At 33.3% G+C, this 26,467-nt stretch overlaps 3 protein-coding genes and 1 long non-coding RNA gene across 12 annotated transcripts; 2 read left to right on the top strand and 2 right to left on the bottom strand.

Annotated features, from left to right (window-relative positions):
• Positions 1–777: 777 nt before the first annotated feature.
• LOC120262194 lies at positions 778–2,183 on the top strand. Its single transcript, XR_005536718.1, has 3 exons — positions 778–851; positions 1,464–1,535; positions 2,065–2,183. It is a non-coding gene; the product is annotated as an uncharacterized LOC120262194 (long non-coding RNA).
• A 3,501-nt stretch (positions 2,184–5,684) lies between these two features.
• LOC120260622 (isoflavone reductase-like protein) lies at positions 5,685–10,222 on the bottom strand. 6 transcript variants are annotated; one of them, XM_039268147.1, is made up of 7 exons: positions 10,021–10,158; positions 7,698–7,823; positions 6,925–7,152; positions 6,700–6,838; positions 6,362–6,599; positions 6,035–6,238; positions 5,685–5,926 (listed from the first exon to the last, which is right to left on the bottom strand). In XM_039268147.1, exons 3-7 carry the CDS (start codon positions 6,957–6,959, stop codon positions 5,751–5,753), a joined length of 792 nt encoding a protein of 263 aa, XP_039124081.1. In that variant the 5' UTR covers positions 6,960–7,152; positions 7,698–7,823; positions 10,021–10,158; the 3' UTR covers positions 5,685–5,750. The 6 variants fall into 6 exon arrangements, with proteins under 6 accessions (XP_039124081.1, XP_039124083.1, XP_039124084.1 ...); XM_039268149.1 differs by having other exon boundaries at positions 6,925–7,103; XM_039268150.1 differs by lacking the exon at positions 7,698–7,823 and having other exon boundaries at positions 6,925–7,103; positions 10,021–10,073.
• Positions 10,223–11,681: 1,459 nt separating this feature from the next.
• On the bottom strand, positions 11,682–13,977 carry LOC120262095 (isoflavone reductase-like protein). The gene is made up of 5 exons (XM_039270149.1): positions 13,733–13,977; positions 13,506–13,640; positions 12,796–13,027; positions 12,115–12,318; positions 11,682–12,035 (listed from the first exon to the last, which is right to left on the bottom strand). The coding sequence occupies exons 1-5, from the start codon at positions 13,916–13,918 to the stop codon at positions 11,869–11,871; spliced, it is 924 nt and encodes a 307-aa protein (XP_039126083.1). The 5' UTR covers positions 13,919–13,977; the 3' UTR covers positions 11,682–11,868.
• Positions 13,978–17,258: 3,281 nt separating this feature from the next.
• On the top strand, positions 17,259–26,352 carry LOC120261530 (mRNA-capping enzyme-like). 4 transcript variants are annotated; one of them, XM_039269450.1, is made up of 19 exons: positions 17,259–17,401; positions 17,997–18,172; positions 18,397–18,575; positions 18,900–19,041; positions 19,746–19,897; positions 21,224–21,307; positions 21,396–21,458; positions 21,996–22,127; positions 22,232–22,435; positions 23,051–23,167; positions 23,430–23,479; positions 23,731–23,899; positions 23,999–24,121; positions 24,222–24,350; positions 24,437–24,535; positions 25,337–25,426; positions 25,559–25,643; positions 25,743–25,873; positions 25,956–26,352. In XM_039269450.1, the coding sequence occupies exons 3-19, from the start codon at positions 18,447–18,449 to the stop codon at positions 26,088–26,090; spliced, it is 2,034 nt and encodes a 677-aa protein (XP_039125384.1). In that variant the 5' UTR covers positions 17,259–17,401; positions 17,997–18,172; positions 18,397–18,446; the 3' UTR covers positions 26,091–26,352. The 4 variants fall into 4 exon arrangements, with proteins under 4 accessions (XP_039125384.1, XP_039125383.1, XP_039125386.1 ...); XM_039269449.1 differs by having other exon boundaries at positions 17,997–18,196; XM_039269451.1 differs by lacking the exon at positions 17,997–18,172 and having other exon boundaries at positions 17,266–17,401.
• Positions 26,353–26,467: the final 115 nt, after the last annotated feature.

Raw genomic sequence — 26,467 nt, 5'->3', positions numbered from 1 at the left:
GATGTTTTTAAATCTAAGCCGTGGATCATCATCCGATGGTTGATTGATTATATAAACACCGTACACCTTTTTACTGTTCATGATCGACATCTGACAACTACTGTAGAACGCGGTTTCTCTGTTCATAATGATAAGACAGTCGATTTTTCATCCGAGTGCATTTCTTATGGACATCCCTAGATTTGAAATCTAGGGACGTCCCTAGATGATGGGTTCTATATTTGTTGAGATATATTTTTTTATAAAGCTTTTAATACCTTGTCTCATATTGATTTAGGGTTGTTTGGCAGATATGATAAGGGCCATAGGATATGATAGTCATATCCTATTATTTTTCTTTGTTTGGTGTGCCAATAGGACATGATAATATTATCCTATTGACCCAATTTATCCTACCTGGGACATGATATTTGTGATACCTGGCCCGTCACTTTTCTTCTTCTTATTTTTTTGTTTTCCTTGGCCATTAGGAGGGTAGAGGATTTCCATGGCATTTGTTGGGTTAGTTGGGGTCATTTGAGTAATTATCAACCAAGCTTACTCACCAATGTCTTTTCTTGAATGTACAAGGGCATTGTTGTCTTTTTGCCAAATGCTTATTCACTCTAGTCTTTGTTTTATAAGAATGAGGGTAACTTGGTCATTTCTTGAAGTCCATGGCATTTTAGTTAATGTATTGAAGCTTAAGGGGCAAAATGGTCATTTTCCCTTAAAAACCTTATCCATTCCTTTAAATCCAAGGTTGCTTATAAGCTAAGTTTCTCATTCCTTTATAAATTCTTCTCTTCTTCATCTCTAGGGCTGGTTTTCTCTTCTTCATGCCCAATCTTGTTTGAGTAGAAACTTAGAAGGTAATGATCATTTCTTTTCATTTGTTGGGATAAGGCATGATTCTTTCATGTAGTGCTTGTGTTTTTAGATCTTGAAATGGTTATTTAACTCTCATGCTCTTCTTTGGAATCTTGTTTTCAAGATCTTTGTAATTATTTGGCAATTTGAAGGTTGTTTGAGTTGTGAAGCCCTTGTATTTCATCTTTGTGTCCATGGAATTAGTATTCCTTTGAATTCCATGAGTTTTGATGCCATATTTGTGGAGTTTTGGTGGGAATGAGATGGATGCTAAGAGCTCAAAATGATGCCATAGATGTGTAGATTTATGTGTCTTTTAGTTGGCCATTGTATTGTTAAGAGAACTTGGTGTCTTTCCCTTGTAGTGTTGTTGAGTTTGCTCTCGGGTACTGTAGCAACCCTGATTTTACTGTAGCACCGGCAATCTTTAGTTGTTTCTTTGATTTCTTTGGATTAGATTGAAGCTAAAACCCCTAGAAACTTATTGGGAACCTTTAAACCTATGTTTGAGCCAACCCTAAGATCAAGTTATGGTTGTTTGTTAGAAGGAACCTAGGGTTTCTTTGCTTGGATTTTTGTACTAACCTTGGATGTTATTTGTTGTGTTTGGAAAGGAGGTGAAGCTTTGGATCGAGGCTAAGAGTTGGCCGAGGATTAGTTTGCGAGGAAGAGAAATCATCAATTTTGTGAGTGGAATTATTTAGCATAGCTTTATTAGAAGAATGCCAATAGCTATATATATATATATATATATATATATATATGTGCATATCATATTTCAAGTAAGTTTTATTGATTTATACTTGTTTGGCAATTTGGTAAATGATAATTATTGTTGAGGCAAATCTTGGATGTCTCTTTTGGCTTTTGTTTTGTTATCGTGGAAATTGTGATTGATATATGTATCCATGAGTTTGTGAAATCTTTATTTTGTTTGAAACTTGAGTTTTGTTATGGAAATCTTTGATTTGGTGAAATCCTAGGCTTGAAACAAATTTTTGGATTGTTGAAAGGAAAAAGGATTTCCATGTTGTTGCTTGTGTTGGGACTTGCAAATTATTTTTGTGTTAAAAGTTTGGGCTTTGCTTATGTGTTTATCTTGTCCTCGTGCAAATGACCGAGGTATTCTTGATTTATGATCATGGATGGATATTGTACTCGAGTGGAGTTGTATTTTTATTGTGGTGATTATTTTTGGTGATATCCTCATCGCAGTAGGCGGTCTTCACGGCCCGACCCTATTGAGGTGGCGTGTCGACCGGCTGATTACTACGAGGGCCAGTTCAGGTGGGAGTGTAGAGCCCTGACTGGATATTCATCGGTAGCTGGGAGTCACCAACCGGTGAACTCGATGGGTCAACGTCAAGGGCATGAGTACCTTGGCGGCTCGAACCCTAGCCATGGCCACGCGAAGGTTTAGAGAGTTTTTCTGAACCATGTTATGTTGGGTGAGTGTTGGGTATTGTGTTTATTTATTTCAAACCCATGATATTTTGTTGTTTTACTTGTATTTAAAACCATGCTTTATGATTTTGTGTTGTAAACCCTAGTTGGGGTAAAAAGAGTTTTCTTGATATTACTATGCTTCTTAATTCTCTTGAAGGCTTCTATTATACGTAATAATGTTTCTAAACTTGTATTACTTTGGTAAAGCATTTATTTTGGTGTATTTTTCTGCTAAGGTTGTGCTAATCTCCCCTCACTGAGTAACTTGAGTTACTCATCCCTCTCTCTTTCTCCCGATCCATTGCGGGTAGTAGGTGTGATGCTGTGGCGGCAGTCTTGGGCATTTACTACTATTCTATCATCTGTTGTATTTCCTTCAGTTCATGTATGTTGTTGTTGTCATGGAACATGTTATAAGACCCTATGGATCCACTAGTGTGTAGAAAACCTTGTTGCATGGTTTAGTATTTAAATACTCTTAAACTTCTGTGTATTACCATTTCCTACTGTTATTAGGGTTGTTTCCTTGTTGTTATTGTTGTTGTTACTGTCGTTGTGTAACATTGTTTCTTTCTGTTCTATATGTACGATATGTATATTGTTGAATTCCATGTGTGTTGATTAGCCTTGCGGCATCCTGAGGGTTGAGTGGCGGGGTATCCCTCCTCGGGATTGCTGCGGCGATTGTCGCGTCCCGTGGGCCCGCGGGTCGGGGCGTGACAATATTAAATCATGTGGGGGGAGTCAGGATGAAAACATGTAAGCAGTGACGGAACTAGGGCCAAAATCAAGGGGTGCTAACTTTAATTTTAAAAAAATTATATTACTTCAAACTTAAAATTATAATGATTAATATTTCAAAAAATATACCATATATCACCATGAGATAAGAGTTTAATTATTCGGTCAAATCCAATCTGATTTCAATTTAAATATGAAATTTTTTATATTAATTCAAACTAAATAACAATAATAAATATTTTAAAAAATATAAAATATATATACAGCTAACAACTATCATTACTAAGTAAAAGTTGAATCATTTGACCAAATACAATCTAGTTTTAACTAGTTTAATAATAAGACTCGTAAGATTATGGCATTCAACAAAATCAAAACTGATTATAAAGTTGTTTTTTAAAATTTGAAGATTTTATATAGAAAAACCATTAGAGTAAATTTTTAAGTGGGTGAAGTAGCTTGTTACTAACTTACTATAGAATCTAAAAAATAAGTCCACATGATATCCAAGATTATATTAAATATAAACATATAAATATATTCATATTAATTATATATATATATATATATATATATATATATATTATATAAGATGAGGCCAAGGGGGTGCTCAAGCACCCCCTTGACTCCTCCTTCCGCCCCTGCATGTAAGATATGATAAAATTTTAATTTTTTTTTACCCTATTTATGGTTTATTAAACTCATCTAGGTTTGATTATATGCCTTCTTTCCATCTTTTGATACTTGGATAGAAAGCTTATCAACAACTAAATATAACGCTAATTTCACTAAGTAGGGTTTTTCGCATCCGAAGTGGTTGAAGAGTTTCTCCGTCGATCTTGTGCTTGAACAGGCTATTTTTTTAATCTAAATATCGTTTGTTATCATGTCTTAGTTTTTCTGATGGGATGATTTTTTTAATTGATTTCGGTGATGTATTTAATTTACTATATTTATGGATTTTTGGTTATTTTTTTCTAGCAAATAGGTTTGAGGTATAATTTTTGCAAGTTAGTAATATTATGATTTATATATTTATGGGCATTATTTATAGGTTTTTTTTAATAATTTAATAGAAACTCATAAAAATACCGATAAGTAAATCATTAAGGAAATTTTTTTTAAAAGTCTATTTTGAAAAATAATATATAATCATATTATAAAGGGTAATTTTGTCTATTTACATATCATTCATATCATGTCATTATCTGGTCTACTTCAAACGTAAAATAGGATAATAAATGCTATGCAATAGTTTATCCGGTGCGCACCAAACATAAGATAGGATATGAGTTTATCATGCACATATCCTTTCCTATTACTATCAAGTCCTTATATCATATCCGTCCATATCCTATCATGTCCACTAAACGGGACTTTAAGTTTGTGGCTCTTGAAAATTGGTGGTGGGTTAAAAAGCCCAAAAAATGATTATTAACACTTTTTTTATACAAAATATTTAACATCATTTTAATTAAATATAATTAAAAAAAATTAACACTTGAAAGCGGCATGTTTCCGGCACAAAGAAACCATAATCTCTTAGATTATCCATAAAACATATTAAAAATCAAATTAATCATTTTGTTTTATCATATTTAAATAATAGACTATTTCTTCTATCATCAGACACTTGTGAACATTAAAGAGATATTTTGAAGTTTCAATTGCATAATAAATTAAAAATTAAGAGTCAAACAAGTCATCTTAATCATACAGTGAGATTTATAAACTTTGAGAGAGAGTGAGAGAAGTATTGAAATTTGAAAACATAGCATTTGCTTAGAGTATAAACCAAGAACACTAAAACATTGTTTAAACTTTTCCAAGTAGACCTTGAAGTAGTAGTTCTAATTTCATAATCTTGTGCTGATGCTTCGAAATAATTAATAAGTGATTTCTTCATGTCATTTATTTATTTATTTTTAAAAATTCAAATGCTCATTTTTTTTAATAAAAAATGCTCATATTTTCTTCTTTGACACTACAACTACATTTGATTTAACAACTAATTTCTAAGAGTTCAAATTAATAAGTGTATATATAGATTTCAAAAAGCAATGAAAATATTTTATTGATTTTTTTCATTATAGCAAAGGTGATCAACTTGACTTTTTCAAGTACGTACTCATTAGTGCTCTCTAATGGTGGCCAATTTGTTTAAAAGAAAAGGTGAATCAAAGAAGCATTGGATTTTAATGTGTCTTTTCATTTGTTGTTCCCACTAGACAAAAGATCTATGAGATCAATGATACGTTTTTGGGCCGGCTATTATGTAATTAATAGCAAAAGACCAAAGACTCAAAGGTTAGATTGATATGTTTTAATATTATAACTTTAATTTAATTTGAATGGTCTTAGATCATGGCATGGTCAAGAACTATGATGATAAGCCAATAATTCATTAAACTAAGGCAATAAAAGCAAGAAAAAGATACCAATTGATTCCATTGTTAGATTAGCCTATCAACTTTATTCAAAGACATAGGCAATTACTAAGCTCAATGATCAGATAATCATAATGTTTGAAATCAATATAATTTATGTAGCTTTTTCCTTAAAAAAAGAACATAAAGTAAGTTTTATTAATCTAGTAAAACCCACTTTTCATAAATGATTTTCACTTTAACAAAAGAAATACAAGGGAGCAAACTCATTATTCATTTAGACAATTGTATATAATATAAGATACTTAAATCATCAATACATCAAGATTAATTCAAATGAGACAGACCATTGAGATACTCATCAACAGTGGTGTACTTCACATCAAAATAAAGTTTTGAAGCTTCAACTCCAAATCTTGGTTCAATCTCAAAGTTTGTACAATCACCATTCACAAACACTGAATGGTTTATTGCAAGTAGCAGATTCACTGGATATTCAGTCTCTGCAATTTTTTTTATTACTATTTAGTACTCCAAAATAAAAACTTCAAACATTAAACATTTTAAATAAATAAATAAATAAACAAATAAAAGTTTCTTAATTCACTCACCTTGAATTCTCTTGAAAATTTGATCCTCAGGGACATAGATTTTCTCCAAGGTTTTGCCAGTCTTCTTCTCCCACAGTGCAACAAGTTCATTTTGAGAGTAAAAATTGGCAGGAGGTTTCAAGTAAAGAACCATGTTCACTGTTCTTGGATCATCCACAGCTCTAATGGTGTATGTTGCAATATCCTCCTCTTTCACAAAGATTGCTACAAAATCAAGCAATCATATCTCCATTCTAATTAAATGGATCATGCATGATCATATATTTAATTTGAATATGTGACACTATTAATTAGAAATTTAGAAATAGAGTTAGTTAAGTTAGTTACCTCTAGGGGTGCCATCACCAAGTATGAACACTTTATCAGTGGGAGGACCTGTGGCTTCAGCTTGAGCCAGTGTAGGAAGGAAGTAGCTTGCAAACAAGATAGAGACCACAATGGTGTAAGGAATGCCTGATGCTTCAATTGTTCTTCTTTGTTGAGAAATGATGCTAAAGAGTGATTTAGCGGGATCAACGCTGTGAGATCGATCAACATCAATCCCAAATTCAGAGGGGAAGAACCTCTGTGATCATCCAAAAAGTACTCATAATAATGATTTAGTACATACTATATATATAATGTAATGATCTAATATACATATACACAAACACACACACACTAGCCTTGATGTTTCTGGCTTCTTTAATGGCGTCTATGATCTTAGTCTGATCATTCACTTGGTGAGATCCCAAAGCTGATATCACTACATCAACTTGTTTGATGGCCTTCACTAAACTCTCATGATCATGTATATCTATCTCCCTGCAATAATGCATATATACAAGCCAATTATTTACCGTGATTCGATAAACATTGAGTCAAGACTATGATTAAGAGAAGAGTTATACATAGAGACTTGTAACACCAGAGCTCTTGAAGTCATTAATGAGGTTCATTTTCACCGGATCGGAGACTGTGGTTGGCCAGAGAAGGATGAAGGTAGGGTGGCCGGAGTTGGCACTTGCTTGCACTATGAATTTTCCCATGTGACCTGTTCCTCCGATGATCAATATTTTGCTCTTATTTTCTGCCATTGTTGTTCTTTTCTTGAGATGTTCAAACACATTGGAACCAATCTATTGTTTATATACAGAAAAATGAATGTGTCTTTTTCTGATGTTGATGTTTCATTAGTGTGCACTCCATTGACTTGATAAATTTTTAGAAGAGCAATGCAATTACATCATTTTTGGTAATGCAGATGTAATTGCATGCCTCTGCTAAAAATTTCAGTCAATGTTTTGCTGATAAAACTTAAAAATAATGTGCCTAAAATTCATGTTTCACCTCTTTTATTATTAGAGCAGAACAAAAAAAGTAAAGTATATATATACATATAGAGAACTAATTACTGCATTTTCATTGATAGCTGAAAAGACCGAAGAAAAAGAACAAGGAAACTCTAAAATACATTATCTAATCAATTCAAATCAAACCATGGAGACATTCATCATCTGTGGTGTGTTTCACATGAGGATAATATGGTTCAATCTCAAAGTTAAATGGTTATTGCTAGTATGAAATTCAATGTGTTTGTAGACTTTGCAATCAAACCAAGGTTAGTTCAAATAAACCAATTTAGGAACTAAAAAAATAATATAAAATTTGTTCATTTATTCACCTTGATCTTCTTCAGAACATCATCCTCAGTTGCACAGATTTTTTCTCTTTTTTTTTTTAACAATTCATCAATAAAGAGCAATGTTTACTGTTGTAATGTTGCTCAATTTGTGGCGATCTATTCTTGCTGAGAACATTTAAATATAAAAAATTAGATCAGTTGCTGATTCAAGAACACTAAACAAACTTCTGTAAGTTTTTTTTTTATTAAAATAACACAATTTGTTAAAGAAAAAGGAGTTAGAGATACGGCACGGCCGGCAATATTAAAAATAAAGAAACATAAAATGTGAAAATGACAAGATAAGTCCATTACAAATGGAAGATAAAACAGCAAAAGGGTTGAGATATAAAGAAGAACAATTTTTCAGGACAATATTGGAGGAGAAAACAGAAAATGTTTATGAATATAACAGTCCAAACATGAATTTTAGATACATTACTGAGTGGTTAATTTTATTAGCACCATTGACCTACAGATTTTTAACAGAGCTATGCAATTACATCATGATTAAATTCAATCTTAAGTTAGAAGGTAATAATATTTGCAAATCAAGCCTTTGTATAAAAGAGAGTTGGAAGAAAATCCACTACTAGCACCTCTAATTTAGCTATCTGCAGATATTCTTGACTTTTTTCCAAATCACATAAAAATACTTGATTATGGTTTATTGTGAATTATAAATTACAAATTGGGCATTAACGTATAAGATCACATAAATTATGATTCAGTATGAACATCTATCTCCATAAAAATCTTAAAGAAAAAAAAATTAAAGAAATACTAATCGAATACCTGTTTTTTTTTTTATAAATAGATGGCAAACTTCCTCATTTAAAAGGAGTTAGTCCCTCATGAGGGACCTGGTGCCAATCGCCCAAGAGGTCCATTGGCCATATTGTTATTTTTTAATTTTATTTTTATTTTCATGAGCTCATCCATGTCCATGAGGAAATCTTTCTTTTGGGAAGGAGTCTTTAGCTGCTAGTCTGCTTTCAAGGGTTGCACTGATTGCACAATACGTGATGGAGCCACCACTTCCTTTTGGCACGATTGGTGGTTTGAGGGACGTGCACCCATGAATATTTGGCCATGTGATTTTAAGACCTCACACCATTAGTGGTGGAATAGCACGGGACCTTGCCCATTTGATGAACACAGTTCCTTTTAACTTGGATCCAAAGGCATCAGAATATGTAGACAGACCCAATAACCACAACAATGGTGAAGGGGACTCCAAAAGAAGGTGTCTTACTCCTAAAGACAATTTCTCCGTCAAATCCTTCTACGGAGGTTTAAGATGCCAGATAAATCACCTATTATGGAGAAGCGCATGCCCACTGAAAATTGATCTCTTAAACTGGCTTGCGTGGAGAAATAAAATACTTGCTCTCGATAACTTAGCTAGGAGAAGATGCAACAAACTCCCGACCACAACATGTGTCATCTATCATTCGGCAATTGAATCAATAGATCATTCGTTTCTACAATGTCCCCTAGCTGAGCATTTTTGGGTACATTTTGGTCATCTTCTCCCGCTACCTCCCTTGCTTTCCTCGTTGAATGGGCTATGGCGTGACTGGAGAATGTCTATCCGGCCGGCGATGCTAAAAATAAGGGATCTCCTAACTAAGGCGATTACTTGGAATATTTGGCTTAAAAGAAACGAGCGCATTTTCAATTCTAAATCTCTCCATGTGCATTCCATTTGTGTCAAGATTGATCATATGATCCTATTTTGGTTATGTGCAGTTCCATAGGGAAAGAAATCAAAGTATGATGATTCCATTGCTCTTGTTCACTGTAGTCTTAAGTTCATGGGATCTCACTCTGAGTCAGTCAGTACGAGTGATACTGCCAGTGAGGCTTCAATCCAGAGCACAGACTAGCACTACATCTTGAGTTTTTCCACCCTAGATGATGTCCTCTAGGGTGATGTGGGGCAGTTTCTTCTTTATTTCGTTGTCTTTATCTCCTTTTTTCTTTTACATTGATCCATCTCTAGTGGATCTTTTTGTCGTATTGCTTTTCTATTGTACTTTCCTTTTTATATTCTTTTTCTCCTTTTTCTCATACGAGTGGTTTATCTATTTTTTTCATTTAACCAACTGCCTTTTGGCGTTTTGATCTACTGATATTGAATCATTGGTGTTGGGTGTTTGTTTCCTGGAGAACCTAAAATAGAATCCCAAAACTCACAGATATGGATGCTTATTGACCTTATTCTACGTCTGTGCATGCCCATAATTAAATAGAAGTGTTTATTGCAAATAACATTATGATTTTGTAAGAGAAGCTAAAAGAATACAAGAAAGATACATACATGGTTATGAATTTCCCAATGTGTCCTGCACCTCCAAACGTCTTCTTCTTTTCCACCATTGACGATCTCTTTGAGCTTGTGATATTGGAGCTAGTCTGAGCTGCTAGAGGATCCAATCCATTTACAAGACCCGTTAAGGTGTTCATCAGAGAATCCGATAAGACCACCTCCCAATCTTCACCTTGGTTTGGTGAGAACTAAATAATTTGACTCTGTTTGGTGTTTAAAGTGTGGAATGGTTAGTATGTTTTATATATATATATATAAGTTCATGAAAGTTATAGGTGAGCTATTATAATGAACAAATAACAACCCATAGATTTCAACCTTCTGCACTTCATTACAGTTTGATCTTGTTTTTTTTAAAAAAGAAACTAGTAAATAATTAATAATTCATCTGTCCAATTTGTTATATTTTGACTTAAACCAGTCATTCAACTTGAAAGGACAGTACTAGCAGGTTCACCAAACATAAATCAGTATTTGTTGAGAAGAGCCGGTGACTAGATTTTGATGAACACTTTGCTGAGTTGATGGTAGTCTAGTGAGTAGAAATTTTGGTCCTACCATCAAGAAAGACTTGTTGCCTAGATGCACAAGGATTGCAAATTATTTGATAGATAAAACATGAAATAATAGTTAGGAATAAAGCTTGATTTCAAAGGAAAGATATTGATGAATTCCCCATGGCCATAATAGCCGGCTGTCCTTTCCTACCTGCCATCCCTCTCAACTATTCGATTGTTTTTAATTAATAAATTAAACCACAACTATATTAAACAGGAAATTTAAAAGAGAATAAAATAAGCAAACAAAATCAAAACGAACAAGCTAGTGATATAAAATAAAACTTGATATTCACCAATGGTAAATGTACGGAAAGTAACAAATATTAGTGACACAAAAAAATAATTATTAAAAAATCATCCATTTAAGTGATATAGATTAAAGATTTCACATACAACATTGGAAATCATTCCTCTAAAATTAGCGAAGAGAGAATTAAAAAATGAGACTAGTTTAATAGTTGAGACGGAGTTCTTGTTTGATTAGCTAGGAGAGAAAAGCTACATCTCATCTATTTTGATTAGTCAACACTTATTGCTAATTTTTTTTTAATAAAAGTAAATAAATCCTTTTCTATAAAATAAATGCCTTTTGTAATATCAGGGATGGAGGTGATTCTTGCTCTTCAGGTGCATTGCCCTTCTAAGTCAATTATGGTTGAATCAAAAACCATTTGTTTATGTTAACCCATAAATCCAAATAATGAGATCATTTTTTTTTTTTGGGGTCCTATTATATATATATATATATATATGAAAGCATATTAATTAAATTATACGCAACGAAAATATAATTACCTGCGCATAAGTGAGAAAATTTATCTCAACTTATTCAACTATTTTCACCCACATATTTTTAGAATAACTTAAAAATTTATAAATATAGATCCCTCATATTTATTTTAATCAATATTCATGCAATTAAAATCGGGACAATTTGATATAAACAGTTCCTTAAATCAGAGTTTAGTGACTTAAATCCCTTTTAAAAAAACAGCAAAACCAGAGATATATATATACCAACTTGTTGCAAGGTGGTTATATATATATATATATATATATTCATTCTATCCATCTCAAAGAAAAGTTGGCAAATGACAAAAGAAACAAATTGAGAACTTAAAAAAGGCCAATCTCATCAAACAAGCAACACTACGACAGCAAGAAAGTTTACATTCTTTGAAAGGTAACAAGACCAACAAAGAAAACAAGCAAACTCCCAGCCATAGTTATTATTATCCACAGAAACTCTCAAAGTAACAGTGCTTGTGGTGAAACACATTCAGATGAAACGATTGAGCAATTCATCAACAGGGGTGTATTTCACATCAGGATAGAGTTCAGAAGCCTCCACTCCAAAAGATGGTTCTATCTCAAAGTTAGTGTTATCACCCTTCACAAAAACCAGATAATTGATTGCCAGCATGATGTTCAATGGGATTGGAGACTCTGCAATTGACCCAAGTTTAGTCCAAAGAGCCAATTTTATGAAGTAAATAGGTACCACATAGTTTGTTAATTTCCTCACCTTGGATCTTCTTGAGAACCTCATCCTCAGGGACATAGATTTTCTCCAGTGTCTTGCCTGTCTTCTTCTCCCAGAGAGCAACTAGCTCATTGTGAGAGTAAATATTGCCAGGAGGCCTTAAGTAAAGAATTTTGTTCAGTGTTCTTGGATCATCAACAGATTTAATTGTGTATGTTGCAATGTCCTCCTCGGCAACAAAGATACCTACAAATTGAGCAGCATTGAGACAGTAAAATTTCAAGTCACAGTATTATTAAGCATAGAAGAATGTTAATAATGATGTATATGCTCCAGTTCTTCCTCAGAAACTAAGATTAATTTCTGAGAATAAAAGTCATAACAGTAAAAAGTTCAATTCATGATGTAATGAAGCACAAAGAAAGACTACTGGCGTACATGCTCCAATGTCTTCAAGAAGGACCGCTGCAAAATGAGCATCACAATGACAGATAATTTCAATTCATAATATCTTCAGCAACAAAGATTACAGTAAAATAAGCATCACATCATCAGTAAAATTTATCCACAGATTATAAAGCCTAAAAATGTAGCATATGTTCCAACGTCCTCACCAGCAAACAAAGATTGTTAGAAAATGAGCATGATAACAATAATATAAGCACAATTTCACAGCATTATGAAGCATATAGGACAAGGTTGATTGAAGATAATTTGGTTTACCTTTGGGATTACCATCACCCAATATAACTATTTTATCAGTTGGAGGGCCACCAACTTGTCCTAAAGTAGGCAGGGCATAGCCTGCAAAGTAGTTGCTAGAAACAAAGGTGTATCCAATTCCTGATGCTTCTACTGCTCTTCTGATCTGAGCCTTGGTTGCAAAAGTCGATTTAACCGGTTCAACAGCATGCCCACGATCCACATCAAGCCCGAAATCAGAGGTGTAGAACTTCTGCATTCATCCAAATTCATTAGATTCTTCACAATTTTTTTTTCCTTTTTTTTTTTCTTCTTAAATTTAGATTAATATGAACTTTAAAACATTAGATTAATAAGGAACCAATCCAAGCAAGGTTTGCATGTGGCCTTCTCATCAGTATAAATTCAGTGAAAAATTATTCTATTTTTCCTTTGTTTATTGAAGGAAATTAAGTTCATGGGCCATGTCTAATTAACAGCATTTTGAACTGTTTGACTGCTAAAGTTCTAATCTTTCAGTATTCCACTACGAGACACATTACTGAGAACCTATCATTTCTTTAAAAATCATTTCCATGGAAATGCCAACAAATTGTAGATTTAACCCAAAATTCCATATTAACAGGAAAAAAAAAATCCTCCTTCAAAACCTAACAATAAACCTAAGAATCATTCAAACAAATGAAATTAAAAACTGGGGATAAAAAGAAAAAAATCAAAGAAAATCAAACCTTGATGTTTCCAGCTTGTTTAATGGCATCAATGATCTTAGTTTGATCAGCCAATTGCATGAACCCCACGGTTGAAATCACAACATCAACCTGCTTGATGGCCTTCACCAAGCTCTCATGATCATATAAATCCCCCTTCGCATGCATTCCAAATCATCACAATAAACTTCAAAATCTAAAAATCCATTTTAAAAATACAAATAAAAAAGCAAAATAACCAAGCATACATGGACAATGGTAACTCCAGCGCTCTTAAATCCATTAATAAGCTCGGTTTTCGCCGGATCAGAGGCGGTGGCGGCCCGAACAAGGGCGAAGGTTGGATGCCCTAGCTTGGCACTTGCATGAACTATGAATTTTCCAATGTATCCCGTTCCTCCAATGATCAGGACCTTGCTCTTCTCTGACGCCATTGATGATCTCTCTCGAGCTTCTCCAGCTGAAGAAGAAGGATAAGCTGAGTGTCCTGGAGTTGGCGAAGAATCGGATCTATTTATAGGTCCATGTTGCAATCCACTGTGGCCCCGGTAAGGTTACCGCCTCTTCTTATGACGAAGTGTCACTGAATGATTCGTTGGGGTCGCTGTTTCGTGTTTGGTGTGTGGCATGGCTGGTGTGTGGATGCTTAGATACCAAGTAACTCAGACCTTTGTCATATTTTTATTTTTTGTTTTTTGTTTTTTTATTTAAAATTTAGAAATTCAGATGAATTTTTTTCTTTTTATAATGGTTTTAGGAATATAAAAATTTAAGTTTTGCCAAATAAGTCACGCCTAATTGCATTTGAGATCTTAAAATGTTTAGTTATTTTGTAAATTTTTTAAGTGTATATTAAAATATTTTTATTTTTTTTATAAAGCGCATTTAGTTTCTATAATAGGGTTCTTAGATTTTTTTTTTTTTGTAATTAAATGTTACTTTTGGATTAATTTTTTTTTTTTTTAAGATTACTTGAAATTTAAGATATCGGAATATATTCATAAAGGCAATAGATGAGCTCGGAATTAGTTATAGTAAATATGGACATGATATCATATGATTAAAATTTTTTTATAAAGCGGGCAAGCTATTTTTTAGAATTTCTAACCTTTTAACTAGTTGTTGAATTTCTCATCTTTTATTATTAGTCTTAATTTTTTCTTTTTCTTATTTATGTAATAAAAATAAAAAGAATGCCCTTTCCACAGTTCCATAATTTTAATTTGGATTTAAGTAAAAACTTGTTTCCTAAGAAAATATTATGTTGAGTTAATTGTTTAGGAAACACTATTTTTTTTATAAAATTGTATAAATCAACCACTACTTAATTTTGATTTTGACGTGAGAACCTTCAATTTTTTTTTTATTTAAATTTGGCATTGAAAATATTTTAAGTTAGGCGTTAAATACTTTGTATTTTTATCATTATTGATTGAGACTAATTGAGATGTTATTATTAGAAACAAATTGTATGTATATTAGATAATAAAGTTCATTTTTTGATATTTGATCTATTGATTTATTATGAGTTACGGGCTCTAAATCAGTTTGAACAAAATACTCAAAACTCTATAAAAGGCTTCTAACATATTATTTTTATATACATATATCTGAATTTAAATGCAAAATTATTTACTTAAATGACTTACATGTTAATTATTTAGTCAAACTCCTTTTGCTAGTAAATAAATTTTTGAATCTCTTAAAGAAAATGGTTACTTATTGTTAATTTATTTTATTTTATTGTGAAAACACTTGTAATTTGATTTAGGATGAGTTTTAGAAAATAGTTTAGAATTAAATTTATAACTTTTTCAAAGCTCAAAGTGGCAGCTGATGATTGGCCAGGAAACTTCCAGGGTGTTTAGGTGGGTGGGTCACTATATCAAATCAATAGGGTGGTGGAGGGTGGTGAGCTTAACGCACGGTGTTAAGTTATTGTTTGGATGTATATGGACGTGATTTGGTCTTTGTGAATATGGACGTGATTAAGTTAATGTTAGAATATCTGATTACAATTATTTGGATGTATATGGACGTGATTATGGATGTTATCATGTTACTGATTTGGTGTGAGCTAGGATTACCACAAAATGGATATTTAATTACAATTATTAACAATTAAGAAAATTAGGCTTGTATGTTGCGCCGTTTGTGATAGCTTCTTGTCAAATGAGTTCATTTTCTCACTTACGTTGGAATCTTCGCACCTTGGCTTCCATGAGAGAATTCTAGTACACAATTAGTTAGGTAGTGTTAGGTGTTTGATTTAAATTATATAAATATTGTTAAGGACATTTAGGTGATGTTTGATTAGATGTAATTGAAAATATTGTGTATTTTATATTATAATATATTTATAAATCATGTATTTGATGTATTTGATAATATAGTACGTGTCAAATCTAGTGCTTTGTTAAATGTATTTGGAATACTTAGATTATAAAATTTTGTGTTTTGTTGAAAAAAATTATAAAATTGAATTTGATATATAGTCATAGGTTTTATTAATTATAAAATACACTATTTTATTTTATTAATTATTTAATAAATAATTATTTAGTTGCTTTAATATATTATTATTACTTTGTGCATTAATTTATTTTATATGTTTAATATTTATATTAAATATGGTATACTATCAATTATTTTCCTATAACAACAAATTTTAAATTAAAAATTTTGAAATTTAGTTATAATTTAAACATTTTTTATAAACCTGTTTAAAATGTAAAATTTAAAATGTACAATTAATTTAAATATTTATATAAATACTAAAATAAATTTTAAAAATATTAAAATAATTTAAAATTAGATTTTCACATGCCTCACGTGACATTCACATGTCTTGTGATAAGCATTTCAAATCCCATATTCGGAAATACGATTAAATTAGTCGTATTCCAAAATCAACTCAAAAATGGTTCAGTTGGATTTATAATTGCATCAATTTTGTAAATCTTACCAAACAAACAAAAGATTTTGAGAGAATTTTGTAACTCCAATTACATGGAGTTTCAAATTCCCTCAAATAAAATAATAATATATTATATAGTCTGAACTATGCTTTTGATATTTTAGGGTCCGTTTAGTAAGCATAATATGCTAAAGACGGATAAGATATAATAACTTAATAGGAGGAGAGTATATAGCATAATAAATTCATATCTAATTATTTGTTTTATGTGCACTAAATAAACTATCAAATAACATTTTGTAACCTTATTTTTATGTTTGAAGTAGATTAAATAGGGGTAGGATATGATATAATGTACATCGTATGTAAATAAATAAACTTTGCCCCTAGATGAGAAAAGAAACCATGTAAATGGGTAAAAAGCAAAAATATATATATATATATATATATATATTATCTTATTCTACTGATTTTTTATCATGAATTCTCATTTTAGTTATTATTCGCTTACCAAATAAAAGCTTTAGAGAGGCATATGATAGCTTTTTCCATGTTCTTGTTATCATGTTCATCAAACATGCTCTAATAGTAATATTATATAATTTTTTTAAAAAACAATGTATCACATTATATTGATAAAATATGATGCTAAATAGGTTTATGGGCTGGTGGGAATATAAGCATAATAATTTGGGCCAGGCCCGCTCCAAAAGGGGTCAGGTTGGGCTTGTAGTTTAATGATTGGATCAAGCTTTTCTGATTTCGGATCGGGTTTGTATCCACCTGCACGTTGATGCTTTATCGGGTCGGATCCGGGTTGACCTTGAACTCATCCGACCCGACCCATTAACTACCTCTTGCTCTTGGGTCAGATGGCTTCATTCGCATTTCTCCAGAACTTTTCTATCGCCGCCCACGTCTCCGGGCAGGAACCCTAGCCGCCGCCGGACCCTGCCGGATCTCGCGGCTCCCTCCTTGGATTCCTTTCTTGTCGTTTGAGGTTCGATGTTCTTCCCCAATATCTTGAGTTTCTTCCAATTTTGTTTGCGTATAAACCACCAAACTCGAACTCTAATCCCAGCAATAAACCCCAATTTTCTTCCTTTTTTAATTCATTTTTCTTCGTTTTAACTTGAAATTTCTGTTTTTTGGTCAAATTATTGATCAAGAACTCAGTTTGAGTGCGATCGATCGTTTTGTGGTGCTTCAAGACGTGAATTGTAGTTCTGTGACTTTTGAGATGGATCATATAAATTATATGGATGTATCTTAGTGGCTCATGGTTTGATTTTGATCAGAGAAAGCCCCCATTCACCCTTTTTTTCATCCGCTTTGATAAGAAATGATTGTTTTTTGGCATTGGATCCATTCGAGATAGGAAGAGGCGCCGGCAGATCTCTAGTTAAGATCACTAGACCAATTGAAATTAAGCTGAAGTTTTATAATCTGCGTGCTTTGAGAATTTGGTAAATGCTTGTATATAGATAAACCCCCATTTAAAACTTCCACTAGCAACTCCTTTATCATAAGTTTTCAGTTCACTATCTTGACCAGTTATGTTTGTTCTTACTCCACTTACTGAATGGGATATATAGGTGTTTTTGCTGGTAATTGAAACAAGCATAAAAGCATATGAAAGAAAGAAATGGTGCCATTCAGAAATCCTTCAGAGCTCCTCACTCCACATTTCGTGATTGGTAGTCAAGAATGAGGAATGTGTCTTACAGCTGTTTGAACCAATGATACCTGATCAGCTCAAGCTTTTCTATCTGTAGCTTTATATAAAATGATGCTTGTATTATTCAATTTTGTCCTATATTTTATCAAGTTTTTTAATTAGCATTCTCTCCTTTTTTTTTTTTTGTTGTCTTGTATGTTATGATGGACTTTGTTAGTAATGTCCATGTTTTGTCTTTTATTCTTTCAAGAGGTTTTTATATTCAGATTAATTTACCATTCTGTGTCCCTGGTTTAATTTGGCCATTGTGTTTCCAGCTGCCATTTCATCAGGGAGCTTGAATGCTTTATGTGTTGGTGGATGTTGAATGACCATTTCTATGGATTTAAATGCATCACCTCTGCCTGAAGAAGATGAACAACCTCTTGAAGAACCGGTTGGGGAGGATATCATTGAGGGAGGACACATTGAATCTTCTGTGGAAACCTTTCGCAGAGTAAATTACTTTGTTTACATTTTTTTGGAGTGTACGCTAATGATTAAAGATCATAAGTCTGCTGATTGTTTTTGGGTTTTGCTTTGCGCAAGCATTTAATTAGTGACAAGCTTTAGACACCTCAAGTTGTTGAATGACCTGAGTTGCTTGTCTTGATACAAATTGTGCATGTAAATCTGATGCTAAAAATCGGCACTTGCAGACTGTTTCATATTTTCTGATTTAAAGCATATATTAGTGTATTTCTTATTTTGTTAGATTATCTTGCATTTAGATGTTTATATATACATGCCTATAGTGTTTCTGCACTTATTTTTGTGATAGGAACGTGAAGAAAGACGCCGTCGCCTGAAAAGAGAAAACCAAGATGAAGGACAAAAACGTTCTTTCCATCAATCCAGGAATGATTTTACACCTCAAAATAGAAACTTTAATTCCTATAGAAGAGTGAAGCAGCTACCTCAGGGTATGTGTTACACTACCTTCTTTTTGTTGTTTGACATAGCACATTGTTATTTTATGTATTTTTCATGTTTGCTTCAGTCCAGCACCGTGTTTGGTAGATTCTTTTACTACTGAATTGGGCTAATATGCTCTTCTAAAATTTGTATTAACTTATGTACCCCACTAAACACTTTTGTTATCGCATGTTTCATTAATATAATTTTGGTACACCTTTGGACTTGTAAGTTGTTGTAGACTGTGCAGCCATAATGACTATCATATTAATCCAACTTGCTTCTTCACCTCTAGTTATACTGATTAATGGTGAGAAGCTTGTGTCAGAAAGAACTTAGGAATGTATTTTGTGTGATTGTGCATAAAGTCTCTTTGCATGAGTAACATGTCTCCATGGAGACTAAAGTTATAAGAGCAAAGTTGGTGTGGTGGTTTGGGTCTTTTCTTGCCAAGATAATAACAACGATTTATGGTGAGAGTTTGATTAAACTTGAGTTGGGGCCGGTTTAGTTTGAGACATTTCATTTAAGGCCTGGTTGTCTTAAGCTCAGCTTGTTTAACTGCCTAGTTCTATCCATGGTGTTGGCAAATTTTGTTACTTCAGATGACAGTTTATACATCACAAAAATCAACTTACTCTTATAAATTGGTTTTATTTCACACAAATTTTAATCATATTTTAGTTTTTGTTGGCCTATTTTTATATCTCAGGTTGGTTAGATTGTCCTTCGGCTGGTCAGTGTATAGGTCTTATTATTCCTTCTAAAGTTCCTCTAGATGAGACTTATAATGAAACTGTGCCACCTGGGAAAAGGTACTCTTCAAAACAGGTCATCCACAACCAAAGGAAAGCAGGGCGTGATGTAAGTTACTTGAATATTCATTAACTTTTTTTATTACATGCTAACACCATTAGGCTTGCTTTGCTATGCTGAAATTCTGTTTAGTTTCTCCTGGATGTGGTTTATTTAGTAAGGATTCAGAGAGCTAAAATATCTGTTTCTAAAGATAATTGAAGGAAGATAGAGGAAATTCTCTCATTAAAATGAAACTTGTTGTCTGATTTGTTCACGTATATTTTTGAGCATCTCATATAATTTCTTTTGTTTATAAAGAGTATCTCATATGAGTTTTTATCCTAGACTTTCACTTTGTGATCTCCTCTGTGCTTTCCCCCCTTGCCCCTTGGTGATTTGATCATGGCATTTTTACCCATCATTTTAGGAGGCTTTATCCTAACCTAAATTAATTTTTATCCATGAAATAACTGTGAATATTAAACTGCAACATATTTCTTATCAAATGCAACAGTTGCCATTTTGAGTGTTGATATTAATCTCATACCCTTTATGGATAACAAGAACAATGAAGCGATACATCTGCTTCTGCATTAGTGAGAACTAGAACTAGGCCCTGAATATGGGCCTTAAAGAAAACCTTGCTATGAAGGGGTGGAACACTCGCCCTTGTAAGAAAGACCATCAAATCTCTTTGCGAGCATGACAATTGTTAAATTTGGTTACTGTTGGATCAGTTTAATGTCCGGACCCTTTGTTCTCTTTGAACTCAAGTGTGTGTGCTTCGATTAATACCAAAAATTCAAGCAAAGAATTCAACCAAGCATTGAATAAGTCCATAAATATGTATACCTTGTGAAATATTGGCACCCATGAACTGTGTGTGTGTGTTTGAAATTTTAAGTCCTTTCTCAAATGTAATTCTTCTTGTCACTTTGCAGGTGAAAGAAAAAGTCATGTTAAAAAAAAAAAAAACTCATGATTAGCATATTAAAGGTGCCAATGAGCAACAACAGTACAGTATTTCAACAGAACCAAATTGATTGGAACAACAGTACTTTCATTTTATTATTCACAGATTATTCAATTTCATAAAGAAAACTTGAGAGTGTTGTGACCTAGCAACTAAGTTGCCCTTAACTGTCAGATAGAAACCATTTGGTTGACACTGGCTGATAAACCTGGTGATCCATTAACTGTTTTGATCATGGTTAGCTCTGCTGACCTGTTATCTCTAAATTTCTTTGGTATGGAGTTGAAATAATATATGTTGCCATTTCCATAGGCATGGGGGGATTTTCTAACGAGCTGATGTCTATTTTTCAAACTGCCTCATTTTTGTGGGTTATTTATTCCGTATGTTTAGATTGTTTTCTGGATGTGCTTTTCCAGCTTGGTTTGGTTGTGGATCTTACCAATACTAGTCGTTACTATTCACCATCAGAATGGATAAAGCAAGGGATTAAACATGTGAAGGTGAGATTAAATTTTCTTTTATATTTGATTAGGAGATGCTTATGATTCTTCTTTACCTTTAGAACCTAATTTTCTACTATTGCACCAGATTCCATGCAAGGGCCGAGATGCAGTTCCAGATAATGAATCTGTTAATGTTTTTGTCTATGAGGTTGTCTTTCAATGATAAACCTGCAAAACTCTTCTGGCTTTTTGTATATTTATTTGCAACATACAATGATTAGGACGTTAGTGGCTCATTGCTATTACTTACCCAAAATCTGGCTTGAAAATGTTGGGTGTCTTATGCCCATGTTCGATTGTTTGGATCCTGAACTTGTTCAAATGGTACCAGTATGCTTATTTGCATGCCACACTGAAATTCATTTAGTACTTTTCAAATCAGAGATTATGTAATTGTCCCTGTTGGATCTTCTGAAAATGCCTATTACCTGACCTGGAATATTTAACACTGGTAGCTTAGCGGGAGAGACATCCTTTCTTGCATGAGAATTCTTGAGTACCATTTTAGCCCGTGGTGCTTGGACTTGAGCTTTTGTGAAAAAAAGACTGGTCTTCTCAGAAAATATTCTTGTTAAACATAATGAAACAATTCGGTTGGATGCTTTCTTTAGATCTATCTCTCTCGTCAATCAGAAGTCTAATTTTTGTAATTATTTTTCAATCTTCAACCAATGTTATTTTGCAGGTTATGCAGTTCTTATCACGCCAAAAGCATTCAAAGAAGTATGTTCTTGTCCACTGCACTCATGGGCATAATCGTACAGGGTTTATGATAGTACATTTCCTCATGCGGACACAGCTCTTACATGTGGCTGATGTATGGTTTCCTCCAAAACAATATCTTGGTCGATTTTTTCTCCTAGTATGTTATTTATTTATTTATTTATTTTTATTGAGTTTTTTCTTATTTCTATGGTCCAGGCATTACATACGTTTTCACAAGCACGCCCTCCAGGAATATATAAGCAGGACTATATTGAAGCTTTATACACATTTTATCATGAAAACCCCGAAAACTGGATCTGCCCTTCCACCCCGGAGTGGAAAAGGCCTTCTGACCTTGATCTGAATGGTGAAGCTGTACAAGATGATGATGATGATGCTGATACTGCAGGTCATTTGCACGTGGGTACTATTTTTGCTGTTTATATTTTAGTCATACTTTCCAAAATTTCCTTTGTGTGTATGTGTGTGCGTGCTTGTGTATCATTTCCAGTAATTGTTTTTTTTTTTGTTTAACCAAACAGTGTGTAGTCCTTCTTTTCTTTGCTTAAAAGCTTTTGACAAATGCAGTTAGTTGTGAAGCATGGCAATAACATTAAACGGTTGGAGGCATTGATGTTGAAAATAGAAAGGAGAGGTGGCTTTGCTTTAAGTAGTAAATTATATAGTAACATTTTAAAACGTGGTGAATTAAAAGGGCTGACATGGTGGCTTTTGGATTTTCTCACCAAAAATGAAAAGGCTATGCAATATGAACCTTTAGGTTTCTCTTACTATGCTTGACCTGGATGAAATCTTGTTCCATGCATGGATCCAATATTTTAAATTTTAGCCTGGTCATTTGCAATATTTGCTGGCTACTTTTTTCTGTCTTGGGCTGTAAGTGTTTTAGCTGGTCTACCATATTTTCATGACTTGTTTAACTTTCTATACTAATATCTATTTTTAATTTTTTTATAAATGGAAGGAACAATAAAAGTTGTGTTCATAACTTCAGAATTCCTTTCGTGGTTGTAGGTGGATACGGAAAATAAAGATATTACAAATGATGATGTTCTGGGGGATGCAATTCCATATGACCAACAAGATGCCATGCGCCAATATTGTTACCAGTTACTTGATTTGGCTTCTTCAGTATGGAATCTTCAAACTTTTCCCATTTGATGTGATTATTGAACTTTTTATCTATCATTGTGATGATGCTATGGCAGCAGTGATCTTGCAAGTATGGCTGCATTTTTGCTTTTTTTTAATTATTTTCATTACAATGAGTTGAAGTTTAATTTGTGTTCTTAATACTTTATTTGATTTACTTTAAAACTTTTGTTTGAATTGTTCCTTCTAGTTTACAGCAGTTCTTGATAAGATTTTCCCTTGTTATTCATCGTGTTGTCAGGGAAGGGGTAATGCGCATTTTCCAGGATCTCACCCTGTGTCACTCAACAGGTTTGTTTGGCCATAGCCTCCTACTATGTCATCAATTTGTTTTCTAAATTGCTGCATTCATTAGTTTAATCACCATATGGACGAGTTTGATCCCACTTCATTCTTGATGATGGAGTTTATATTTTATATGTCACGTTCTATGGTTTCTTTATTCTTGTACTTTATTTTATTTTGCTTCTAGTACTGCCCAATTTTTCATTCTCTTTCATCAGATTATTAAGAACTGTAGCTGCTATTTTGACATTGTTCAGGGATAATTTGCAACTATTACGGCAACGTTACTACTATGCAACGTGGAAAGCAGATGGGACTAGATATATGATGCTTATTACCATGCATGGTTGTTATCTAATTGATCGAAACTTTTGCTTTCGAAGGGTTCAGATGCGGTTTCCTCTGAAGAGTTCAACCACAAGTGAGGTTTGTGGATAGTTACTTATAATTTCAGAGGTTGTATGTGTGCCTTATGTGAAAAGAAATCTTATTTAACTCTGTTTTGCTTCTTATTATCTTTTCAAGGGTTTCCATAACTTGACTCTGATTGATGGGGAAATGATTATCGACACAATTCCTGGTTTAGGGTTGAAGAGAAGATATCTGGCATATGATCTAATGGCCCTTAATTCACACTCTGTTGGAAAGGTTAATTTTGATGGATCTAAATAGCATATGCTTCTGGGTGGCCTCTCTTTATTTTGTTCTTTGTGCATTTATTTATTTTTGTATTTTAAACATTATGCAGTTACCCTTCTCTGAACGTTGGAAGTTACTTGAGGAAGAAATAATTCGACCCCGAAATCTTGAGAAAAAACAGTTTGAGTGTGACAGCAGAGTCAACCCCTTGTACAAATATGATATGGAACCATTTGGAGTATGATGGATATCTTTTCTTAATATTTCTGGTAGAGATAATACTTCTTGAAATTATTTGTTTATTAATTTCATAGAGTTGCTCAGGTTAGAAGAAAGGATTTTTGGTTGCTATCAACTGTTACAAAGCTTGTAAGGGAGTTCATTCCAAGGCTTTCACATGCAGCTGATGGCCTCATTTTTCAGGTTAGATTTCATAAATATTTTAGACTTCTCCAATCTAATTCACTATTTGTTGATAGTGTGACATGATTGCATTTTGACTTAGCCATTATCCTCTGAGAGCTTCTGATCATTCATTCTGTAAGATAACAGTGTGATCTTCTACAATCTTTAGATAGGATTATTGATATTCTGTCTGAAGATGCGCAAATGCCTCAGGGAACCCTATTATGAAAGAACTGAACAAGTTGACACTTATTATATTTGATTTCTTTCGACTTTATTGAACCTTTCTTTCAACATACTGGATTTTAAGAGTTCTATTAACTTGCTGTTTAGCACTGCCAAATTGGCTATTCCATCTTGAGATCAGAGTTCATCTCAGAGTTACATGTATAGCCACAGTTCCCTTTTGAACAAGCTTTTTCCATATGCTAATGTACCAAATAACTTGGAATATAAATAACTCATTTTAGGAAATCTAATTTATTAATAATAAAATCAATTTTTATTAGTATTTTAAGTCTTAGTCACATTAAGTTGGGATAGAAGCAGTCTTTTTAAACCAAGTTCGGGCACAAGTTATGCTGATTTGACCAGACACACCGGTAGAGTCAGTCATCCACATCACCTTCAACATTATGATCTTGTTTGGTTGAAGAGATAGGGTTAAGCTGGGAAAAACTTGTTTGACCTTGCTTGTTACTCAACCAAACACACCCTATTATGTCTTGAACACCAGTCATTTTGCATAATAGATAAGCTTGTTGCTTCTTGACTTTGCAATTTCTGAGTGATTTAATTTTATTGGTTTACCATTTGCAGGGTTGGGATGATCCATATGTGCCACGTACTCATCAAGGTCTTCTAAAATGGAAATATCCGGAAATGAACTCAGTTGACTTTCTGTTTGAGGTTCGTTGTTTTCTTTAAAGGAGCTAATTTATGTTGCTTCTGTGAACTTTAATCTGAGACCTGCTTTTATGGTTAACATTCTGTTATTCAATTGGTATTTTTGCCACCTTGATTGAAGTTGAATTTCTACAGGTTGGAAGTGATAATCGTGAGTTGCTTTTTCTTTTTGAGAGAGGGAGAAAGAAGCTTATGGATGGGGCTCGAGTTATATTTAAAGGTAGTGAATGCTGTGCTATTGTTTTCACCAAATTTATGTCAGTTAATCTCCTTTAGGTACATGTATATGTATTATCCTGAGCTTCAACTACAATAACAGAGGAAGAGGACGCAGCTTCTTTATCCGGAAAGGTTATTGAGTGCTCATGGGATCCAGAAGAGGGGTGCTGGAACTGTATGCGCGTCAGGGTGGATAAATCAACCCCAAATGATATCAACACATACCGTAAGGTAAAATTCTGCTCATCACTGACTCAGTGAACTTCAAACTGTCTGTGCAAGACCGACAAATACTAATATGTTTAGGCTACAGGTAATGAGGAGTATCACTGACAATATTACTGAAGAAGTGCTGCTAAATGAGATCGGGGAGATAATTGGCCTCCCAATGTATGCTGACAGGATAGCAAAAGCACACCAACAACAACAACATCAGCGCAGGAGATGAGCTCTTGAAATACTCTTGCAGTTATTTTCTCTTGAAGGAATTACTGGCAAGTAGTCTGGCTTTTGATTGTTGTTCGAGGCTTACTATAGGCCAGTATAGGTGCTTAAGTTTTCTCTGTAATTACTATTAACCAATGGGCGGTAGTAGCTTGGCTTATAGAGTTCATTTATCTCTATTCTAGCCGCCACCATGTGTATTTATTTATTTCCATGTAAATTAGCAGTTAGTAATAAAGATATTCAGAAAAAGGACATTGGCTTCACTTAGGACTCACAGGCGTCAGGCAAACCATTCCTTTGGTTTACATATTTGTTGTCTTTCAATCCTGCCAAGTTTGATAAATAGTGCGGTGTATCATGTTGCTGTTTCATAAATGA

The sequence above is a fragment of the Dioscorea cayenensis genome, chromosome 5 (genome assembly GCF_009730915.1).
Source record: "Dioscorea cayenensis subsp. rotundata cultivar TDr96_F1 chromosome 5, TDr96_F1_v2_PseudoChromosome.rev07_lg8_w22 25.fasta, whole genome shotgun sequence".
Taxonomy (NCBI): Eukaryota; Viridiplantae; Streptophyta; class Magnoliopsida; order Dioscoreales; family Dioscoreaceae; genus Dioscorea; species Dioscorea cayenensis.
Note: the sequence above shows the minus strand (reverse complement) of the source record. Positions and strands in the feature narration are given on the sequence as shown.

What these genes read in the sequence shown, in the direction of transcription:
- LOC120260622 (XM_039268151.1), bottom strand. Translation starts at nt 7,110, where the DNA reads ATGGCAGAAAATAAGAGCAAAATATTGATCATCGGAGGAACAGGTCAC. An exon ending in TGGTGATGGCACCCCTAGAG is followed by an intron (nt 6,239 to 6,361) that starts GTAACTAACTTA and finishes TTGATTTTGTAG; the next exon opens with CAATCTTTGTGAAAGAGGAG. An exon ending in AATTTTCAAGAGAATTCAAG is followed by an intron (nt 5,927 to 6,034) that starts GTGAGTGAATTA and finishes AAAAAATTGCAG; the next exon opens with AGACTGAATATCCAGTGAAT.
- LOC120262095 (XM_039270149.1), bottom strand. Translation starts at nt 13,918, where the DNA reads ATGGCGTCAGAGAAGAGCAAGGTCCTGATCATTGGAGGAACGGGATAC. An exon ending in CTGGAGTTACCATTGTCCAT is followed by an intron (nt 13,641 to 13,732) that starts GTATGCTTGGTT and finishes ATGCATGCGAAG; the next exon opens with GGGGATTTATATGATCATGA. An exon ending in GGGTGATGGTAATCCCAAAG is followed by an intron (nt 12,319 to 12,795) that starts GTAAACCAAATT and finishes CTCAATTTGTAG; the next exon opens with GTATCTTTGTTGCCGAGGAG.
- LOC120261530 (XM_039269450.1), top strand. Translation starts at nt 18,447, where the DNA reads ATGACCATTTCTATGGATTTAAATGCATCACCTCTGCCTGAAGAAGAT. An exon ending in AAAGGAAAGCAGGGCGTGAT is followed by an intron (nt 19,898 to 21,223) that starts GTAAGTTACTTG and finishes GTGCTTTTCCAG; the next exon opens with CTTGGTTTGGTTGTGGATCT. An exon ending in TTAATGTTTTTGTCTATGAG is followed by an intron (nt 21,459 to 21,995) that starts GTTGTCTTTCAA and finishes GTTATTTTGCAG; the next exon opens with GTTATGCAGTTCTTATCACG.